Below are 21209 nucleotides of genomic sequence, written 5' to 3' on the forward strand. Positions count from 1 at the left end.
CAAAGTGACTGAGAAAACTGTAAAATATAGGCTACATTTTTTTGACTCTTGTTGCATTCTTGAAGATCTTTACAAAAATGAATAAATAAAGCAAGGGAATGGCATTTAATGTGGGTGATTGGGAGGGCTCTGAAAATTCTGTTCTTCAGGGCCGTCTAGATCTGTGCATGGGAAAATTGTCAAATTATCTCTCAAATGTCTTTACCGTCTATTGCTTTTTTCATCACTGGTCAAAATGTCCCAGAGGCAAGAAAAATAAATCTGTCTGCTATCATTCGGCTAATGAAGGCTGAAGTCTTTCTCGTACTTATTACTGTGATGCAGCATCATAAATCTCTCACCAGGCACCGAACAATTTAAATTCACCCAGCAGCCATACTGAAGAACCTGTTACCAGCGAAGCCATCCAAGTTTCAAACAAAGGTAGCAATTATACACATGCATAACTTTAGTGTGTTTTGCAGTGAGATGTCTTTGCATACTCAGGAATTTTCCCATGAAGCTGAAACACAAATAATGCAACGTGACATCTCAATAATAGTCACCAATAACATTAAACTAATAAGATGACGATCTACAGATCTACAGACTCTCGTTAAATAGAATCAACAACAGGACGTTTTAACACAGCTGAGAGGAAACTACACATTAAAGAGATGCTTTACAGTTTCATTATCCAGCTGCAGAAGTGCATTCATAGGCTACTGAAACATTGTCACATATGGTCCAAAAATGTAACAATTTGTACCTAACATAACATGTAAAAATTTTGTCTGCTTTCATGTTTTGCATGTAAAAGCTTTTGTGGTAATGATAGGGTTTTTAAAATACCAGTCCTAAACTCCAAGTTAGTGAATCTGTTGATTAATTTAATTTAATTCATTTTATATAATTTATTCTTTCTAATATAAGTTCTGTAAGTGCAGTGAGTACCTTCTACCTGCAGAGGTCAGGCCTCACTGCACTATGTAATGGCTGATTCTGGAATAGCTTAAAGGGTTAGTTCACCCCCAAATAAAAATGATATCATTAATTACTCACCCTCATATCGTTCCAAACATGTAAGACCTTTGTTCATCTTCACAACATAAATTAAGATATTTTTGATGAAATGTGAGCGCTCTCTGAGCCTCCATAGACACCAATGTAACTGTAATGTTCCCAGGTCCAGAAACATAGTAAGGACATCAGTAAAACAGCCCATGTGATATAAGTGGCTCAACTTCAGTTTTGAGCTTAATTAAGCTTAAATAAGAAAGCTTTTTTTATGGGATAGTTAAAATGTGTGTGTGTGGGGGGGGCTCTTTGTACGTGCAGGTAGGCATTCGCCTCAGTCTCAAGAAATGAACGGATGTGGAAGATAACATTTATTTTATGTTAGATACTTACAGCCCAAAAAGATATCTAAGTTATGTATGTTATTCTGTCCCCATTGATTGTCATTATTCAGAAAATGACCTCTGGTCGAAACAGAATAATGTGGCGTGTTTATCTTTGATAAGAGCATCACACCAGATTTCCAGGTGAGGCGTTTATTGCACAGTGTTTACTTTCTTGGTCACAGATCTATGAGTGAGTTAGTGTCTTTCCTTCTCCTTCTCTTTGTTCATTCGGACTATAGAGCAAGATTCAATACATTGTAAACATTCAAAGTCTGACATGGGTTTAAAACCTAGAATACATCATAAGACACACATGTAGTAATTTACCCTCATGCACAATTAATGATTCTGATTACTGTGAGCTGTCTGCTGGATGTCCTTTATTTATAGTACTTCCAACCTGTACAGTTAGCATTAAAGGTATTATAAAAGCCAGCGTTATTTTATCATAGATATATAATTTTTTTTTATTATAATATATAATATTAGTTTAAGATCATTTTAATTTCAGTTATAGTTTTAGTAATTTTCACATACATCAAGTTAAACTGAATGAAAATAAGTAATGTTGCTGAATTGTATGTTATTTCAGTTACATTTTATTTTACTATTATTATTTGTAAAGTTTATGGTTTTAGTTTTAGTTAACAGTTATGACTAAGCTGCTCTTTTCCATATGATAAAAGCAAATGAAGCTTGACAGCCTCTGGTCTCCATCCAGTTTCAGTGTATGTAAAATTGCAGCATAAACATCCTTCAAAACATCTCGTTTTGTGTCATATAGTTTTGAAAGAATATGAGTTCATGAGAGCAAATGATGACTGAAATTTCATTTTTGGTAGAGATATCCTTTAAACCTAGCATTCAGTGTGCAGTCTCTGTGTGTGTGTGTGTGTGTGTGTGTGTGTGTGTGTGTGTGTGTGTGTGTGTGTGTGTGTGTGTGTGTGTGTGTGTGTGTGTGGTATTTGAGTCTCGAATGGTGCCACTGGAACAGATGAACTGGCTTTTCAAACACTAATTTCCCTATGTCCTAGTCTGCCAGACTGCTGAGAAGAGAAACACCAGCAGAGATTCATGAAGAGACATTCAGGTGCATTCACACTGACACTGATACACCCCCTAATCCTTCACACAAACTGTTGCTGGTGTTGTCAAAATATGTCTTTTTGGGACAGCTCATACATATGACAAATAAACATTATCAAACCCATGACTGATTGCAGGCTGATCAGACGATACTAAAACTGCATTTAGGGGAAAATGCGGTGGCACACTTTCACACTGACACTCTTTACTCACATTACTCTGATGGGCTGGGCTAAATACCTCGGCAACCAAGCCCCTCCCCTGGGTGTGTGGGGAGTTTTTAAGTGGAGTGTTGGGCATGTTGTTTTTAGAGAGGAGCAGAAGGCAGGAGAGTGTCTGTGAGAGTCAATCTTCAATCTGACCCTGTCATTCAAAACCACCAGCGTTGACTCCACAATGGGTGAAGACTCCTCTCACGCCGAGCGAAGCACAGCCAACTTACCCAGGGAGGAAAGCACGCCGACACCACCAGCTCCAGATGCTCAGGATGCTCAGGATCTCCTCATTCCCAGCTTCAGTCCCGGCCCGATGCCCTCTTCCCCCGTCCACACCCTTTCCCGAATGGGCTCCAAGTCCCCGACCAGCCCCACGTCCCCTGGCGGCCAGGTCAGCGCCATCACGGTGATGGCTCTGCTCGACAAACTGGTGGTGATGATCGAGTCGGTGCAGGAGAACCAGCAGAAGATGGAGAAGAAGCAGGCCGAGCTGGAGGGGGCGGTGAGGATGGTGCAGGGTGATGTGACCCGGCTCACCAAGAACCACATGTCCACCGCCAACAGCGTGGGCAAGCTGCTGGAGCGCTCGCGCAAAACTGGCATCAATGTGAAGGAGGTGAGGGAGCGGCTGGATAGACAGAGCAGCCAGGTGAAGCGTCTGGAGGCCAACCATGCCCATCTGCTCAAGAGGAACCACTTTAAAGTGCTCATCTTTCAGGTGAGAAGAATGAGATCTTTCTACTCTTGAGGAGCCTTTAATGCTTCGAAGATGAACAAATCTAAATATGTGTCTGAATGAAGTTCTTAACTCCTGACAAACCTCATAACAAAAATATATGTCAAAAATTATGTAAATATGTGGAGATTCTTGGACTTAAACATGGTAATTCAATATGAATATTGTGAATGGTATTCTCTCTCTCTCTCTCTCTCTCTCTCTCTCTATTCTAAACTTGGTCTAAACTAAAGAATAGACCATAAAGAACTATAAAACATTTGAATGGTGGTGTAACAAGGTTTCCACAAAAATATGAAGCAGCACAACTGTCTTCAACAATGATAATAATAAGAAATGTTTCTTAAGCAGCAAATCAGTATATTATAATGATTTCAGAAGGATCATGTGACACTGATGACTGGAGTAATGGCTGCTGAAAATTTTTTGCCAACCCAGGGATAAATGTTATTTATTTACATTTTATAATATATTCAAATAGAAAGAAATTACAGAAAGATATATATAGAAATATGTCTGAATTAGGTTTTTCAATAGACCTGAGACAACCGAAATGCTTAGAAATACTTAAAACTTAACTATAACGAACAAATAGTTTCAGTGGTCTGTAATTCTGTCTATAATGCAACAATTTTGCATATTAATATTTTTTTTTCTTAAATATTTGCATAATTATGCACAAAATAACAGCAGGAAAAGTTCGATGTATTGTGTTTTTAAGGAATTTAAGTGATATTTGACAGGACATGTATCTTGAATAAAACTAAAGTGCGTGGGAATTCTTCATTTGACAGCAGCTGGGATGAAAGGTTTGGGCAGATTGCAGTCGAATGTCAATATGTGTGTGTGTCTAAGAACGTGTGTTCAAGCAGTATGCATGTAAACGAGAGTTTCTATGGCTCTCACATTTTTCATAATTCCTTACCATATAGCTCCAAGATTACTATGTTTACAATAGGCCCAATTGATTAAAAGCCCCTCCTTATAAATAAACATAAAACCAACTGAGATTGTATAGTCAGGTCTTCTGGCTAAACCAGCTTTGTAACCTGTGCTTTAGTTTGCACTAATCGTAGGTGAGGTGTTTTGTATGTTTAGGCGATGTCATTTTACACACTCGGGACATGCTATTATACTTTATGCCGGTTGGTTAAGGTGAAGGGTGCGTCGTGTTGATTTAATTAAGTGTCACCCCCCCTTTTTGGGGGTAGAGCTGAAAAGGGCATGTCCAGATTCAAATTAATGTTATTCTGGAACGGTTTGGAATATGAACCTAATTTTGGGCTCGTTTTTAAAAACACACTTGGAAGTTTCTTGTACATGTGAAAGAAGTTGAATAAAATGTAAAATAAAAAAGTTATAGGTGTTTAAGTTTGTTGTAATAAAAAATTATAATTTAATATTTATTTATATTTTATTAAAAAAAAAAAAAAAAGTATGTGTTGAATTTAATTTCATGTCAAATGAAAAGCCTAAAATCTAAAGAAGTTGTGTTCCAAATTTGACATTGATATCACAAAAAATGAGGTTTCTGTGTTATTTTTAGTTGCTATACCAACAATGTCCACTAGGTACTAGTCATGCTCCTTGTATGAATTGTAATGGACGACTGATTTGATTTTTTTTATTCAAACAGCAATAAAACTTTCTAGATAGGTTGTAAATGATTTTTTAATCAAACATAGCTACTAGAGTGTTGTTACAGAAACTTCATACATGATCATGATCATATTATCACATCATATTATGATCATACATGAAATTGACATTCATTAAATTTTTTACTGAATACTTGCAACATCAATCATAGATATACAAATATACATATTCAATTTATTCTCAATTTTTTTTATAAAAACTAGAAAAGATGTTTTGTCTGAATTATTGGCAGCCAAAAAAATATAAGAAATATATACTTTCGTGATTGTATATGAATGTATCAGCTTTTTGTAACAAAAGGCAACTACTTTTTTTTTTTTGCTAAATTTTCTTGTCACAAATTTATGAATTACTGTCACTACATAATTTTAAATATAAAACAGTGGTCAAATATAAAAAATACAACCTCTAAGGTCTCCAATGATATATAGTTTGTCAAGATTAGTTTAGGTTTAGTATAGAATATTACGGTTTTAAATATGCAATGGCTTTGGGCCCACCGGTGGGCCAGTGACACTTAAGGAGTTAAGCAGCTGCGTCGGTCTCATGCTTTTAGAAGTGTATTCTTATCTGATTGCCCTGGAGTAAGCCACATGCAGCTTTACACGCTGGGACAGTGATCTTTGACTTGTAGAAGCAGGTTGAGGCATTTCTTTGGGGTTAGTTCTGCTTTTCAAAATGATTGCTGGGAATCAGTTTTCCTGAGGCAAATGTTAAGAGCTAAATGTCAAAGAGACCATCAATAGATATGAAAACACAGACTTTTATCTAGCTCCTTTGAGACTCATATCCTAATACCTCATGTCAATGCCTGATCATTCATGGAGGCATGTCTCAAGTGGATTAATTTCCCACAAGAAGATAACTTTATTTTCTTGTTTCTTCATCAAGGTAACAGGCTGAGGTTAACAGTTTCTATGACTCAACTTAAGCATGCTAATTCAAAATGATTTACTTTATACACTTTTTCAGGAAATTGTGTTTAATAAAGTGTTTTATTAAAAGCACTCCATCATAGCAGAGAGAGTTGATTATCGGGGCGATGACTCTTGACTAATCCAGCTGTCAGAGAGGAAGGCCATGGGGCTGAACAGCGCAGCTAATGGCTGATCCCAAGTCTTAACCATTCCCTTTGAGATCTAGCAGCAGGTGATTTTCTAAAGTGATAATCAGCCCATATGCAGTCTGTTAAAACCCTTTGGCATGAGTGCAGGCTTGCAGAATGTTTGATGCAGTAGATAGTAATATTTAATTTGGGAATGTGTGCTGCAAGATGAAAAGAAAAGCTTTTGCTATACACACGCTAGCACTCCTGCTGTGTATTATGAATTTACTGAAATCCACTCTTTTTAAGAAATTAATGAATAATGAATACATTTTTTAGCAGGGACACATTAAATTGATGGAAAATTGCAGTTAAGACATAAAAAAATGCAACAAAAGATTTCTTTTAAACTTCTAAAGATCTTAAAATGTATCACAGTTTGAAGAAAATATTTAGCATTACAACGTTACATTCAAAATGTACAATATTAATAATAATAACATAAAAGAGAAATATTTCACTACATTTACTGTATTTTAATCAAATAAATACAGCTTTGTGAGCGTAGACTACTTTGAGAAAACATTCAAAATCTAACTGACCCCAAACCACTGAACAGTATTTATATGCATATGTTTGCAATAGAGTACACACACACACAATTAGTAAGTCTCAGGAAGGGGTGTGTGTGTGTGTGTGTGTGTGTGTGCTCATACATATTGTCAGGAATGGAACCAAGTTTCCACCTCAGAGTAAAAATACATATAAAAAAAAAAATTTATTATTTATTATTGTTGCTTTAGTTCTTATACGATATTTTGGTTGAAATGCACTTTCCCAAGTGCCTCAAAGAGTGACAGAACAGCACAGGTATGTACTTTCCCTTCTTGTGTTGGGACATTGACATCTTTGGCATTGTAGCTTCAGGTGATGTTTAAAATTTTTTGCATGTCAGTGCTATATTGACATGCCAATAAAATGTAAAGGAACACTCCACTATTTAATTTGAAATTTTTGTGTTTTACCATTTTCGAATCCATTCAGCGGATCTCCGGGTCTAGTGTGAGATCTTTAGCTGTAGCTTAGCATCGATCACTGAATCTGATTAGACTGTCAGCATCTTGCTAAAAATGACCAAAAGGTTTTTATATTTCTCCCATTTAAAACTCGACTCTTCTGTAGTTACATTGTGAACTAAGACCAACGGAAAATGAAAAGTAGCGATTTTCTAGGACAATATTGATAGGAAATATACTTTCATTCTGGCGTAATAATCAAGGAAGTTTGCTGCCATACCACAGGTGCCAAAGGCAATGATATTTTGCAGCGCCTAGACAATCGCTACTTTTCATTTTCCATCGGTTGTAGTACACGATGTAACTACAGAAGAGTCGAGTTTTAAATGGGAGAAATATCGAAACTCTTTGGTCATTTTTTTGCGAGATGCTGACAGTCTAATCAGATTCAATGATCTGGATTCGAAAACGGTAAAACCCAACTCTGGGGGGTTGGAAAATGAGCCTATTTTCAAAAATAGTGTAATGTTACTTTAATTCACTGTCTCTTTTGATTCAAAACACGTTTCTTTTCTCTTCTTTATATTTTCTCTTTTTGTTCCTGGAAAGTGATGTGCATGTCCTTATATGATATAGGCCATTAAAACAATGGTGAATTGTTCTATGGAACAAGAGCCTATTGAAAGTAAACACAGAATGCAAACACAAGGGAGAGCCATCGCAAATCTATTCGCTCACAGGAGTTTGTTTTAGAAGAGTGCTATTGCTCTTTGGTTGCGCATTTGCTTGTTTTGTTTCATTTTTTGGCATCTGACGTTGCTCACCCGCCTGTGTGGTAATTATAAACTTTCTGTGCACTGTGCAAAGGCATTTGGAGAAGGAAGGTGTGGTTTGAACACACAAGAGTCCTCCAAAAGAAAGAAAAAAATGCAGTAAACACACTGAGTTTGGCACTGAAAATGCATGTGTGTGGGAGAGAGACAGCCTGGTCAACTGCCTTGTTTCCCTTAACAAGCACTAATGATCTGCAGTAATTACTGCCCATTTAGGCCTCTATTTGTTTATGTTTAATGCATCACTGCTCTTTCTGTGTTCTGAAAAATACATCAGTGTTGATTCTTGAAAAATGGGTTCTACGTGCTGAGGCTCTTCAGTGCAGTAACTCTGGCCTGTGTTTGTGGTTGCCAGTGCTTGTGCAAAGATCATTAATTATGTTCACAACAATAATCTAGACAACTGCTCATAGTTTATGATGTTTTTTCTAATCTAGATTGGTTCTGAATGCATGTTTTCCATGAAGCCTAGCAGACTGTGCTTTCTATACTTATAACATGCATCTTAAACGTCTTCACCATGACTTGTGAAATTTGGCAAGCTGTATGACTGATGGCAAACATGAGGCTTTTACGGATAGTCATAAAACATATTTTATTGCTTTTATGTTTTTGAAGGAAGGAACGTTTTGGCTGAGATTTTTCTGCAGTGGGCGTTCACAAAAACATCTGATAACTGTCATTTTTTACACCTTTGTAGTCGCTCCGATTCCACTTATTAGTTCTAATCCTGTTGAATATGGCCAAGGTTTATTTTGGCCCAGAGATGCCATGGAACGCCTTCATTAAGATGATGTAATTGTGCTGTGATCCAAATAATGCCACGTATGATTGGCCAGTCAGTCCATCAGCATGTGTTTAATTGTGCATTTTCGCATGAGGTAAATGTTTAATCCTCAAGATCAGGATCTTCAATGAAAGGTAAAAACAAATATATTCACATGCAAATGTGAATTGTGGGAAAGTGACAATCTTTCGGGGTAGGAGAAGTAAAACACAACAAGCCGATATCCATTGTTTACAGGCCTTCCCGTTACGAGGAAAAGTTTTTTATAACGGCGACACAGATTCTGATTATTAAAACAAAGTCAGTCTGATAATTCTGCACAATTGCACCGGGTTATTATATAACAAAACACATTCTTTCATCGTTCAAAAGCATGACTTCCTTAAAGATTTGTATCCATTTCATGCAGTGCATGTTCATAGTTCAGTTTGCTCAAAAACAAAGAGCATTCATGTGAATTTGATTGTGTTGTTCTGATCTCATCACTGATTCTGACAGTGAGAGAAATATGTTTACTTATTGTGTCCTGATTCAGATCGCAATTACAATATTTTATGAATTCCTGCATATTTTTAAGCTCGGTTGAAGTCCTTTCATTATGATTCCTATGCTGTTCCCTGAGCTCCACCCTCAACCAACAAAGATTCAAGAAAGAAAGAAAGAAATCATGACTACTTCAAGGCCAGGGGATAGATTGTGATGGTGGAGGAAATAGCAGAGGAACAGAAGAGATAGAATGAACTGGATGAGAACAATGGAAAACAAACTGAAATATGAGAGAGAGAGAGAGAGAGAGAGAGAGAGAGAGAGATCTTCTCTGCTCGGGCATGTTTCAGCTCAATGTGCTGGATTTCTGGTTTGACAACTCGACTCCTCCCTTTACCATTGTGCTAACATACAGCTGTTTGTTTTATACAATGCTTTGGAATACTTGATTCTTATTGGCCAAACGCAGCATTCTGCAGTCAAATATTTTTGTATAATGACATTCAAACTGTATATTTGACTGTTGCTCTAGCAACCTCCAACTCTGTAGTAGCTTCATATCTCTCATATCACTCCACGGCCTACAAACTCTAACTGAAGATGACTATAGCCAACTTTTATTCCTTGTTTATACTCATATTTTCAAGGATAAATAAAAAGCCCTAATGTCTGACAGAGCTGATTTGTAATTTCAGAAGAAATGTGCTTGTTTAATCCTGCTAAACACACTTTCCTGCCTCCTATAGACATGATACCTCCAGCACACGGCTCAGTAACGTTTGCGAAAGATCAAGGTTAAGAGCGGTATATGATTCATTTTGAACAGCATAGATGTTTGTCCAAGCAATGGTTCCCTGCTTATTATAATTAAAGGCTATTGGCTATTTGTTCAAACCGACAAGCCATTTGATACGCCCCACCCAAACCTACCATTTAAAAGAGAAATACGTCAAGGTGGAGATCTGAAAAGTCAAGCCCTGTGAAGCTGAAATGATCCAGACACACTCATTCTGCAGGTATTATTGGACTCACTCAAATAAATACAGTCTAATTAGAAAAAGGATACTTCAGGGAGCATGACTAATCATGTGATTAATTCAAGCAGCCAGACAGAGACAATGAAGCTTTTTTAATATAAACCTGAGAGCGAAGGAGATGGAATCAGACCCCTCCTTTAGACAGGTGCACCTCTCATCAAAAAAAAATATATATATTAATAATAAATAAATACTCTTTAGTTTTGCAGGGCAGGAAACCTCTGCTAAGCCGAATTCAGTTAGTTGAGAGCCAACAGATGGCCCTTTAAATATAATTTTGCCTTAGTTTTCACCACAGCGCTGCAGATCGGAGGCTTTGATAGCACATTGCTTTGCCCGGCATCTCACTGAACTGTGTGTTCAAGCCAGTTGGCTGTTGATTTCCACTTTTTCGCTCCATCTGGAGCAAGGCCAAAGATTCCCTGAACTTCTTCCACACATCAAACAGGTAACGTATGAGCGAACACATATTTGTCTGCCTTTTTTTATTATTTTTAATGCAAAAGCCTGCCAAGGCTGATGGGGCGTCACATGTGAGCTGTATGTCATGTGTTTTATGTCTTAAAAATGTGTTACATAACTAATCTGACAGAGAAAATGGCTTTAGACATCAAATGTAGTCCTTATTTTAGTTAGACATCCATTTACTGACAAACAAAACATATGCAGATGGTGTAGACTTTTTCTGAGTCAGATTTGCATGGGAATGAACAGTTGCAGAATCATTTTCCCTGGATGAGAAGAAAAAAATTCAAAGACAGTTTACTGTGCTTTTGTTGTTTTGTGTCAGTGTTTTTTTTATATGGCAGAACAGTATTGTAATATTGAGGGATTGTTTGTATAATATATTTTTAGTATTTCAGTAATTGAAATAAAACTGAAACATAAAATATAATTATTAGATGAAAACAAATTAAGTAAAATTTGAATTGCAAATTTGAAAAATTAAAACTGAAATAAAAATAAACCTTAAAAAAAGCTTGTTTAAAATGATCAAACCTAATTCTTAAATACAACTGCATGTTATTTTACTGTTTATATTTTTATATTATCCGATTATGGTTCTCCTTTTTGATTATTCTGTAGTGACAGACTTTGAGAGCAGCTTCTGGCATATTCACGTCTGTCTCAAAACAACACTTTCCCTTAGTGAAAACAAATTCACTACTGCTAACATTCAGCAGTGACACATCCTCCTTTTGTGTCTTTTCTTTTTAATAGTCTTGTCCTCTATTGTTCAAATATTTGTCTATTCTCTGCTTCTTTCCTGTGCTTTCTGCTGCTCGTGTTGTCTGTTCAGATCCTACGAGCCTGATTGAGAGAGAGACACACATACACACACACACACACACACACACCATTTCTCATCTCTTTCGATGTTTCCACTCCAAAAGGTCTGGAGGCCTCCAGCGGGGCGCATTAATTATCCAGGCTCCCATTACACACTGCACCAGAGGTATCGGCATGTGACACAATGTTTTCAAAAGTTCTCCCTCTCTCTATCCTTCAGTCCCCTCCTCTTTCTCTTCCTCTGTCCATTGTGTATTTAGATAAAGGTCAAAATCTGAATGCCAAATGTCTTGATTTATCACTGTGTTACAAGAGACAGGGCTGAGAAACTAATGTTTAAGAAAGGTGGATACCGAGCAGGATCAGAAAAACTGGAGCAACTTTAACTAAGCATGCAAATGACAAATGAAGAGTGAAACTAACAAAACGGAGACTCCCTTCTTTGGTTAAATGTGAATAGAGAAAAAAAAATGTCAACTTGAATGATGTCATTTCCATGTAAAATATGCATCATTATATTGATATAAGTTTTACTTTTAATTAAATTTGTTCTGTTGAGACACTTTTAATAAAGCATTCAGATTGGGGTCAGCCTACTACTGTGTGAAATTTCCCGGGCTTTTGGAGATGAATTTCATACGTGCACTTTATATCTGACAAGGACCTCAAGGCACAAACTAATTAGATTTGAGCTGTATAAACATATTTCAACAGGGAATAATTAAAAAAAAAAATTATTTAACATCTCCTTAAATCCAATCTGTGTAGGTTCATAGTGAATTGAAGTTATTTAAAATATAACACTGATAACAGAATATAAATGTGTTGCCTGAGTTTCACTCTATTATTAATTATGAAATGGAATACAAATATAGCCGTTACCAGGTTATCACAAATTAAAAGCTGATGCTTTTATAGAAGTAACTGAACACAGCCAACTCCCAGCTTTGGTTTCCATGTAGCTCGTGAACTTGAGGGGTGATACTCTGAACATTTGCTCATGAAGAAACTGGTTAGCCCAGAGTCAACACTGGTTTGGACTGGATCTCCACCCTCAGGGCGAGAGAGCTCTCAATGACTATCTTTACAGATTATATACATAAGTGAGTGAGCTTAATTCTAAGCAAATCTAAAAAAAAAAACTGAAATTAGTGATTTATAAAGTAGAAAATGTCTTGACTTGAAAAAATTACATTTTCCAGAGACAGGAGCATCTGAACATCTAATACTCCACAATTTTCAGCATATACTTCTGCTTGCAGTTCCATGTTGAAATACTAGCATAGAGTAACAAATCTGTCATTTAGATGTTACGAGCTTGGAGAAAACGGTACATGCTCTGAATTGTGTGCTTAGTGCCCTTATAGAGGGAGCAGGTGAGCGTGCAAAAGCTCCACTCGTGCTGCTAATCCGCCCTTCCCTGAGGGTCAGATCTTCAATTTACTCCTTAAGCGTGAAGCATAACCCCTGTAAACCTCAGCAGCCGTGTCTGAGGTGTGTGTCAGGGGTCTGCGTGTGGGAGGGAAGAGCAGCAACAAGAGAACATTCTTCTGTCTGTGTATCAGAGAGACATTTGAAAGGGTGTGGCATGTTTAGTGATCTTTTTGTTGTTGAATTATTTCAGTGATTTAATAGTTATTTGATTATGCAAAAGATAGCATTTGTATATATTTATTTATATACACACATAATCAAACAAATATAAGCAATAAATGGATAAAGATTATTTCATTCACACCATGCAGTACACCCAAAAATCTTGACTTCACAAAATACATTTTTGTTTGTGAAATATGATTTAAGTTTGCCTTGTTTTGCATATGCATGTCATTTTTAAATAAAATATTTTTAAAAGGAATTTGACTTGATTTGATTTGTTTGTGGAAGAGAATATTCCGCTGTGTGTGTGTGAGAAAGAGAGATTTGAAAGGGTGTGGCATATCTGATGTTTTTTATTTCAGTGATTAAATGATCGAGTACATATTTAATCATGCATAAGTTAAACATAATTTATATTCCCTGTCCATGCCTAATCAAAGTAAAGAAACAGACAAAGAAGAAAGGAAAAAAAATGATTGCATTCAACATATATTGAGCTATGCAGTATACACAAAAATCTTGACTTAGATTGCTCAGTGAAATACATGTAAGTTATAAATCATAGCTTTTTAAAAGGAATTTGGCGGGAAAAGTATAGCTCAACCTCTTGCCATCAATCCTTTTTTTTTTTTTTTTTTTTTTTTTTTTTTTTTGGAGTAACTCCAACACAATGCCTCCACATGCCTTGGGTATAGCTTGCTCTGCAACAAACAGGTTTTTCAGTAGATTGCACAATTGAAAAAAAAAAAAAAAAAAAAAGACAAACTGACTCATCTATTTGTTTTGTTTATTAATACAAAAGTAGTGTGTGGACCTGTAACTAATCTTTACAGTTGTGGGTTTACAAGGTTGTGGGTTCGATTCCCACAAAACGCATAAACTGATATACTGCAATGCAATGTTATCGGCTAAAATAATCACGTTTATAACACGTTTAAATACAGGTTATATCAGAATTGTACTGTAACAATTATCTGCACTGTAACCTTTAAGGCAGATCTTTACACAATGAACCGTTCAGTCATTTTTAAATGCATTTTCTTTTTCTCCAATTTCAGGAGGACAGTGAAATCCCCTCCACTCTGCTTACTAAAGATTGCCTGACCTCCACCTCCCAAGATGAGATCGGTCCATCTGCACCAACTCCGCTCACTGATTTAAACCGTTCTCAAGAAGAAGGCCTGCAGACCATCAGCCTCACCTCTGATGACGATGAGGAAAAAGGTGCAACAAGTCCTCTGGCAGAGGGTGGTGACGATTCATTAGATCTGCATGAAGAGAGCTTCCCAGGCTTGGGAAGCGAACGTCTGGAGCGTTCTCGTGCTGACAAGTTCAAGCGCTCCAGTCTGAAGAAGGTGGATAGTTTAAAAAAGGCCTTCTCACGAAGCAGCATCGAGAAGAAGATCAACAAGATCGTGCCTCCAGAACAGCGTGAGAAGATCAAGAAAAGCTTCATCCCCAACCATCCAAAGAGCCCCTCTTCCAAGAGCTCATCCTTCCATGTCTCTCCAATGACCTTCAATGTCAAGAAGGTACGAAATGGAGATGCTGACTCCTCCCAGCAGCCTGGGAGCTCATCGAGGAACCTCAGCTCGGTGGAAGTTCCCAACATTGGGGGACCTGATGGTGAGCTGCCCCTGGCTGAGTTACACTCCTCAGGTGAGAAAACAAATGGAGATGATCTTCGCAGCCCTTCCACCCCGGGCAGCGGGGATGGAGAGGTGTTCATCACAGATGAGGGTGGAGATCTCGACAACGGTCCATCTGCAACCCTGGCTGAAGAAGAAGTGGATAAAGAAGATGATGACACTGATGGCAATGAAGAAAACAGGAAGGAGGAAAAGTCTGAGGAGAAAGATGCGAGACCTGCAGAAGAAGCGTCCGTGTCTCCGCCGTCGACTGCAGCTACTGTTGAGCTACCTTCTTAGATATAGCTGTGTTTCTACTCCTCTGACTTCAATCCACTTCTGAGACTTTGGGAAGCGTAGTTACTCCCTTGTGCCACTGGTATATTGTTCCCAAGCTTGTTTAATGTTAGCATGTCTGCTAAAATAACAGATTGCCCTGAATTAATCCCTAATATAATGTAACTATAACCTATTGTGTTAAATTCAGAAATTAAGCACATTCTTGTAGGAGGAAATTCCATTTAGATTTTATTTCAAATAGATTCCGTAATAAAGCCCTGAGAATGGTACAGCAGTTCAGACCACTGTGACCACAATGATACACCAAAATAGCTATATTTTTCTGTGGGAGCCTGTGAATAGCATGAAATTGACTGAACTGAAATGCCGGAACTCTCACTCACATCTTTTTTCTTTGTGTGTAGGAGAGGCAATGTGTACCAATCTGTCCTTTGTTATGCTGGAGTCCACACTCCCTTCTGTCAATGTACATAAAATGTAGTATTAAATTGCATACAAAGAAGTACTATTATTATTATTATGGTTTTTGGAAACAGTACTTAGTTTTTGCATACAGTATTTTGATGCAAATATTAACATGGTAATCATAAAATATATGGTTACAACATGGAACATAATTACTGCACCATTGTACCACCACAGTACGTTTTGTATGTTACGAAACAGACAACTACAAAAGACAAGAGGTGTTGACAAAGTTATGTTTTTTTTAATAACTTTTATTTAAATATTTAGCAGCACTCCGTCTCAAGGCTTGAATAAGTAGTTGTCTATGAGGACTGACAGCAGTTCTTGGCACGGTGGGAAGGAAGCGTGTTTACAAAATGTCTGGGGAAAAGCCAGCACAATTGACTGCCATCTCCATGGCAACCTTGCCCGCTGCCAACAACTCTCCAATTACTGCTATAGAGCAAGGCAAGGGCTCTCATACACAGCCTGATGAATACAAACGTACAGTGAAGCAGAAGTATTTCTGTAGTCAAACATTCCATACTACTGATGTAATAACTTCATATTCTGCTAAACACTAACATTATTTAGATGATACAGTGGTAAAAACTCTATACTCAGACATCAGACCTGTGAAAATAAAAACTGCTGCCATAAATATGAGTTGTAGCTGGGGTTTGGTTAACCCGTGGGCCCTGTTTGAACTTTTGTAATAGCACAAATAAATATGTTTAAGGTTTTTCAAGTGTATAGGTGTCCAGGTTGTTGTTTTTATGTATTGTTATTTTTATGTATTTGGCTGAGCAGTAGTTTGGTTGGCTCGCAAATGTACTAGATTTCTATAATACGTAAAATAAGTAAGCTTGACCAAAGTTGTAGTGGTGTTAGCATGTCATCCTTCAAACAATCTTAACCCAATATACTGTCTGTGAGACCAGACCTTTATAGCTGGTAACAAATGTGCTACAAATAATACAACAACACCCCATGGAGAGCCAATAATAGTGTAACCTCATGATGACCTGATAGGACCTCTCCCATGGAGAGCCCATGATGCATTGACCTAATGCTGACCTAATGGGCTAAATACATGGGCCATTTGAGTCACACTTTTGTAAACAGTTTGAGTTGATTGCATCTGAGACACAGTCACAATGTAAATGCATCTGACTAAAGATAAAGACATAATCTTTAAAGGTACAGAACCTAAATATGTGTTATTTGTGCAGTAACTGTACCAAATGTAAGCTAACTGAACCAGCCCTCATTACTAGCTCAGATAAGTTAAAGGGTTAGTTCACCCAAAAATTTAAATTAGCCCATAAATTACTCACCCTCAAGTCATCCTAGGTGTTTATGACTTTCTTCTTTCAGACGAATCCAGTCGGACTCATATAAAAAATTGTCTTTGATCTTTTTTAAGCTGTTTAATGGTATTCAGCGGGTGTTACAGTGTATCAGTCCAGAAGAAGTGAAATAAAATGTTCTCATCCTTAATAAAAAAGTGTTTCACATTAGGGTTGTGCCGATAGACGATAGTATCGTGTATTGACGATAGTCAGAGATATCAACATAAGCAGATTTCTCTGTTGATAATCAAGATGATATTAGGCTCATTTTACTATTAATGTATTAGATAATAATAATAATAATAATAATAATAATAATAATAACTATTATCTTAATTTTTATTAGGTGGCTTATTATAATTCGGCTATCAAATTGCCCAGCTATTTCACTTCAGCACCGCATTTCACACACACATACACACACATAGTGCGCGTGCGAGCGCAGGAGGATTAGAGCCTTTATTCACTGATGTTGTCCACTTTGACTCGGATAACTCATTAAATCCATGAAATGAAAGAGATAGAAAACGAGGAATAGGTGTCCCACACATTAAATGGCTGGTACATGGCAACACGTTCTTCAAGAAAGAGATTAACTCTTTCTTGGCGTTACAAATAAAGTAAAGACAAAATAATAACAAGGAGGGAGAGGGAACTTATCATCCATAGTGGATCTCACGTAGCCCTTCTCTTAAAGACTGATCACTTAACTAATAACACTCGGGCCAGTGCGAGCCAGGGCTTAAAATGGGCCAGGCGGAGCTAATGGCCCCTGTAATAGCCAGAAGCACTGAGGTCAGAATAGCACAGGGCTTCCACAGTCGAGCCTTAAGCTCCGCTGTGCATCACTAAAACACGCCCTTTACACGCCTTTGAGGAACAATGTCACAAAAGAGAAGTTATCAGAAAACTAAGAAATAAGTCACTGGAACATGCGATAACACACGAACATGATAAAAGCGGCCGTTTGTTTGCATGCTTTGTTAAATATTAAAATTCAAAAGTATCAATGTTTTACTATAGAATAAGTGATACATTGATCATAATAATTAATTTATCAGGACTCAAAATTAAATCACACAGAAATAAATTTATTTGTATTTTATTTATTTTTAACACTTATGAATATAGCCTGCTTATTCAGTCGAGTCCGTTTCTGTTTATTTGTAGTCAAAGTAGAATGACAATATCTTTATTTTTATAAAAGCTCCCGAACAAAAACATTATTTTATTTTTTATGATAGCCAACGTGGAGCTATAACTCTCGAGACGAGATTTATGACAGATAATATAAGTTACTAAATAAATACACAATTGTGATAGAGAATAAGAAACTGACGTCTGATTTCTTCAAGCGGTCATATTATCATGTTTACTATGGTAACGTTAATGTTTAGGCGTGCATAGTTTTTTACATCACTTAAAATATTTCTGCCTTGTATGGTGATTATAAACCACATCAGACCGGATCGCGTTATTTCAAACACTCGCTGCTGACTGAAAGTGAGTTTTGAGCAACTTATTTAAAAAAGTTTTTAATGCTGGTATTATAGCTGTTAGCTTTCTGAAATGATCCACAGCGCTGACGCTCTCCAGACGTGGAGAAACTCCGCCTTTGTTCATAACCCCTCCTCTAGCCCCAACTGGCCCGCTTTGGCCCAAGGTTTTCGTCAGGCCCAAAAACCCTAGCCGTTGGCCCCGAGGAAGCCCCAACGAGGCACGATCAAGCCCCGGAAGTGACAGTGGAAACGCGACTGGCCCTGGCACGCACTAGCACACCCGGTTTAAGCTCGATAGTGGAAACACGGCTACTGTGTGGTGATGACGTAGAAGGACTACGTGAGAATCACTATGGATGATAAGTTCGCTCTGCCGCCTTGTTATTATTTTCATGCACTTGATCTTTCTTAGTAAGCTTGCAGTGCTACACATGCAAAAACATGCAATAATTATATAAATTTTAAAGGCCATCAGGTTTGAGACTTTAGTCTTTGCAACTTTACAGATCTTTGTCATGCACCAAGATTTACTACAAATATCTTACAAATTGTACCTTTAAGACAAGAATTAGTTATTGTGTTAAGACATAACACGAACAAGGCACACAACCCCAGTTGAGTTCTTCGCATTTTGTGCTTGAATGCTTTAAAATAGTTTGAATGTTTAAATTGGCAAGGCTTAAAAACATGTGAAATTGATAAGCTTTTGTGACAATGCGCAGCACCGTCAACTGTCCTGAGCGTCTTTTTAGGCTGGCGTCAGCCAATAGGTTGAAATTGCCAGCCCCTATAATCATAACTATTCAGTACACAATTTATTTGAGACACATACACATACCAGGTGAAGAAGGTGCATTCCTGGTTCTGATGGATGGCTTCTCAGCAGTTCATTTCCCACTGTCTGGAAAAAGATAAGGTGAGAATGTATTGATGGCTATAGTTTGCACAGGTTAGCTGAAGTATGGAATACCTGCGTTCTCTACAGTTGTGCTGCCTGCAGGCCTCTTGACCGTACTGCATGCTGGTGTCACTTCAACTTGGGTTTAGTGGGTTTTGTTTAAAACGACAAACAATTATCTAGACAACATTTGTGCACTTATTAATGCAATTTAAAAGTGTGCAAGGTAGGTTTTGAGTGTATCAAGTCCTGTTGTTCTTTTGTAAATGTGGAGTATGTGAGGTAAGATGAATTGTCGGTCTTGACAGAAAACGTCACGGTTTCATTTTCTACCTCAACCATATGTGTGTTTGGCAAGCAGTCTAAAATCTTTTTGGCTCCCAGGAAGGAGATTTTTGAAGTACTGACAACTTCCACTGACTGTGTTAAATAGTCTATGTAAGGAGGTATAGACTGTAGCTGAGGTGCCATAAAGAGAAGACATTTTCAAATGCTTAGAATGGAAAAAACAAGGGATCCACACCCATATTTATTGCTATTACTGTTATTATTATTAGTTGTAGTAGTAGTAGTAGTAGTAGTAGTATCTCTTTGGCCACTGTAACTAGTTTCTGTAACTGAAGCTTCAAAATTGAATGGATGTTGTCTCCATCGTGTGGCCAAACGTCGCCAGTTTCCATCTGCTTGTTGACAAATATCCGACATAAGCCCGTGACATTAAATGTAGTTGTTTCTTAACGAAGTATAAACATTATTTAAAAAAAACAGACTGTGATTTGAAATACTAGTATATATTATTAATAATAATAATCAGATTCTAACGTTAATGCTTTGCTTAAAACAAGTGTACGTCGGCATTTCATTACATTTACGTTATAATTACTTTTACTTTAATATTATCGCCTTAGGAACGTTTATTTGAAGCCCATATGTTGGTGCTTGCTTTTAGACAGAAACGTTAAACGTTACTAACGTTTCAAGTCGAGATGGGAATTATGTGTACATAGAGTCATATTTTAAGAGAGCTATTTAAGTCAATAATATATATAGTTGGGTATTACGCGCGGACACAAACAATATTCGTTTATCATCATTTTTTTAATTTAAGATTATATATTTTTTATCTTATTTCGGGGATTTAAAAATGGCGTCACGGTGGCCGAGAGGTTAAGGCGTTGGACTCGAAATCCAATGGGGTTTCCCCGCACAGGTTCGAATCCTGTTCGTGACGAACTTTATTTTCGAGTGTGTGAACGCGAAACGGAGAGAATTGCTGCTGAACCCCTTAAAATCGAATTTATACATCTAAGCTGTGTGTGTGAAAATTCATGACAATCTTTATCTAGCTAGTAAAGCAGTCAAGTTTTCACACTTGAATTCGAAAAGCACAACACTAAATGTGAGGAAGGAAGTTTTACACATGTCTACAGTGGCCTTTAAAAACTTGTTTAGATTTCCTTGATGTTAACACCAACTGCACTTCGCAGATATACAGGGGTCCCAGCCGTTAGAATACAGCATAACTGTCAAAACAACGCCTTGTAACCGCGAATAGTTTATTGGATCACTGAGGTGGTGATGCAACCCAAATACATCTGGAAATATTTTGGAACGTGTAATCAAATCATATTACACAACGTCGACAATCGTACAAGGAAATGGTGTGTGGTTATTTCCTATCCATGTGGACACATTCTTCACAGTGTCCAATCAGATTGAGCTCAATGTAACAAGAACACGGTACAAGCCAAAACTTTAACCTAAAGCTTTCGTTCCTGTACAATGTTGATGATACTGGATAATATAGAGTGAAACTTTGTCATGTATGTTCACTCAAATGTGCGTATATTAAAATCGCATTTGTGTATTTAACGAACCTTACACATCTTTGAACACCCCCGTGGAACAGTAAGA

General features: G+C 37.2%; 1 protein-coding gene, 1 long non-coding RNA gene and 1 other non-coding gene across 3 annotated transcripts; 2 read left to right on the forward strand and 1 right to left on the reverse strand.

Annotated features, from left to right (window-relative positions):
- Nucleotides 1-2766: 2766 nt before the first annotated feature.
- LOC127965525 (caveolae-associated protein 2) lies at nucleotides 2767-16297 on the forward strand. The gene is made up of 2 exons (XM_052566353.1): nucleotides 2767-3401; nucleotides 14230-16297. The coding sequence occupies exons 1-2, from the start codon at nucleotides 2865-2867 to the stop codon at nucleotides 15097-15099; spliced, it is 1407 nt and encodes a 468-aa protein (XP_052422313.1). The 5' UTR covers nucleotides 2767-2864; the 3' UTR covers nucleotides 15100-16297.
- On the reverse strand, nucleotides 15487-21110 carry LOC127965531 (uncharacterized). Its single transcript, XR_008155318.1, has 3 exons — nucleotides 19368-21110; nucleotides 19236-19298; nucleotides 15487-15557 (listed from the first exon to the last, which is right to left on the reverse strand). It is a non-coding gene; the product is annotated as an uncharacterized LOC127965531 (long non-coding RNA).
- On the forward strand, nucleotides 20445-20526 carry trnas-cga (transfer RNA serine (anticodon CGA)). The gene has a single exon. It is a non-coding gene; the product is annotated as a tRNA-Ser (tRNA).
- Nucleotides 21111-21209: the final 99 nt, after the last annotated feature.

This window comes from Carassius gibelio, chromosome B9 (genome assembly GCF_023724105.1).
Source record: "Carassius gibelio isolate Cgi1373 ecotype wild population from Czech Republic chromosome B9, carGib1.2-hapl.c, whole genome shotgun sequence".
NCBI lineage: Eukaryota > Metazoa > Chordata > Actinopteri > Cypriniformes > Cyprinidae > Carassius > Carassius gibelio.